Below are 2,046 nucleotides of genomic sequence, written 5' to 3' on the forward strand. Positions count from 1 at the left end.
GAAGAAGAAGAAGAAGAAGAAGAAGAAGAAGAAGAAGAAGAAGAAGACAATACAGCTAGTCCAGAAAAGACCTACAATGTGCTTTATTTCAAAATACATAAATAAAATATGTGGACATTTCAGTATTTGCAATATGTAATTTCTCAAACATTAAATCAAATATAAAAACAAGCAAGAAATGAAACTTAAGACAGTTTGCGTTTTAAAACTCGGCATGGGGCAGCACAAAATCCTTCTAGGCCAAAGGAAGATCATACATCACGACATCAGAAAAACTCTGCATCTTGAATTGTGTCCATTTTAACAAGTGAAAGATAGTAGTAACCGAAGCAAAGCCATGAGGCTGGGGTCTGTAGATTAGTGGTACAGTGCTTGACTTGCATGCTAGACAAAATATGTCTAATTTAATCCCCAGGAAGGAAGGAAGGAACCTAACTGTAATGCTAATGGATGTTGAGGAATTTATCTGAGTAAAGCTTCCTTCATTGTAATCAAAGATCAGACTCGCTGGAAAACACCACGTTTCCACAAGCAGAGTTGTAGAATACAGAAGTTCCCAAACATCTTAGGAACAGAAACTTTTCTAGTAAACCCCCACTGCCCCAAAATGATAAACTAGATATGAACTGCTCCATCTGCTATTTAACGTGAGTCGGTAAGTAAGGACCAGCAAAATGAAGCATTGATTTAATTGCCCCCTTCTAATGGCTTGCTGGGCTGGGGATTAGAACTCGAGGTCTCCATCGCCAAACCATAGCCCAAGCCCTGAGACAAGTGTGATTTTTAATTACTCTATAAAGTTCAAGCTTGCCCTTAAATCTGAGGCATTAGTAAATGACTAGACACGCATGTACTGAGAAACGTACGTTTTGTTATTTTGAATGAATTTTAGAGACAAACACATGACATGACTAGAAATTAGCTCCAACCCCAGCCTGCCACCAACTGAATCAGTAATCACGCGGTCACCTGAGTCTTAAGGTGTCCACAATTTCCCCATCTGTAAGATGTGCTGTTTCAGCCCTGCCGGCCTTATGCAATACACACACACACACACACACACACACACACAGACACACACACACACACACACACACAAGAGCGTTTTTTAAATGGGAGTGGTCACTTACCCTAAAGCTGATAAAGACCGCGTGTGACAGGTTCCTTCCTTCCGCTGAATGTGTAAGTTAAGTAAATGGCTCTTTCCTGAAGATTTAAATGTACCATTCCTATCTAAAGCTCATATCTTGGGTGACTTTCCGCCCTCAACTACTTCATAGACCTATCAGTTTTTTCAACAAGCTCTCTGGTAGCTCAAGCTTATCAGTTTGGCTTGCCAGATGCCTAACTCCAGACCCTTAATGCCTGCTGAACCAACCGCTGAGGATCAAATGACCGCCTCAAACTTGGAAAAACTTCACGAAATCCTTTCTCTGGTGCTATTGCTCTGGGGATGGGAATAACCTGCGGAAACTGCAGACCACGGGGCCACCCTTACCTGGTTGAAGTGCAGCTGGCCCAGGTCCAGAGCTCCCTGCTGGGATGCAGCCCCCAGACGTTCCAGCAGGCGCCCCAGCTGCGCGGCCGACAGGCTCCGGTTGGCGCCGAACACGCTCAGCACATCCTCACTGAAGGCTAGCTGCGGCCCCTCCGAGGGGCGTCCCAGGCTGGTGGCCGCCAGCAGCAGCAGCCCGGCCACTGCCCGGCCCGGAGCCATCGTGGAGCGCGCAGCTCTGGAGCAAGTGGATGCAGGGACCCGCGCCGGTGTCCCGGTGTCGGTGCCCTTAGGGTGGGGGTGGAGGATCCACAGGTCCCGAGTCACAGCCTGGCCCAGTTAGCGAGACGCTCCGTTCCCCGGCTCCTCTGCAGCCTCAGACCTTCGGGGCATTGAAGAGGTAGCACAGCCAGGAGGGCGATAGGCAGTGTGGCCTCTCGGGGCCTCCTGCGGAGCCTGAGATAAAAGGAACAAAGGGGGACAGAGATAAAGGCCACTGGGTCAGCAGCCTGCGGGCCCCAGAGCTCTGAGTGGCCAGAGTCTCGAACTCC

The 2,046-nt window shown here is 48.5% G+C and overlaps 1 protein-coding gene across 1 annotated transcript in view; it reads right to left on the reverse strand.

Moving 5' to 3' along the window:
• The window catches only part of Slc39a8 (solute carrier family 39 member 8), a 59,561-nt gene extending 57,814 nt beyond the window's left edge, over positions 1 to 1,747 (reverse strand). The window contains exon 1 of the mRNA XM_028760425.1: positions 1,499 to 1,747. Coding sequence (XP_028616258.1) covers positions 1,499 to 1,717 — 219 coding nt within the window. The 5' untranslated portion in view covers positions 1,718 to 1,747. The remainder of the gene's footprint in view (positions 1 to 1,498) is intronic.
• Positions 1,748 to 2,046: the final 299 nt, after the last annotated feature.

Source organism: Grammomys surdaster, unplaced genomic scaffold, assembly GCF_004785775.1.
Source record: "Grammomys surdaster isolate TR1022 unplaced genomic scaffold, NIH_TR_1.0 126531, whole genome shotgun sequence".
NCBI classification, from domain to species: Eukaryota; Metazoa; Chordata; class Mammalia; order Rodentia; family Muridae; genus Grammomys; species Grammomys surdaster.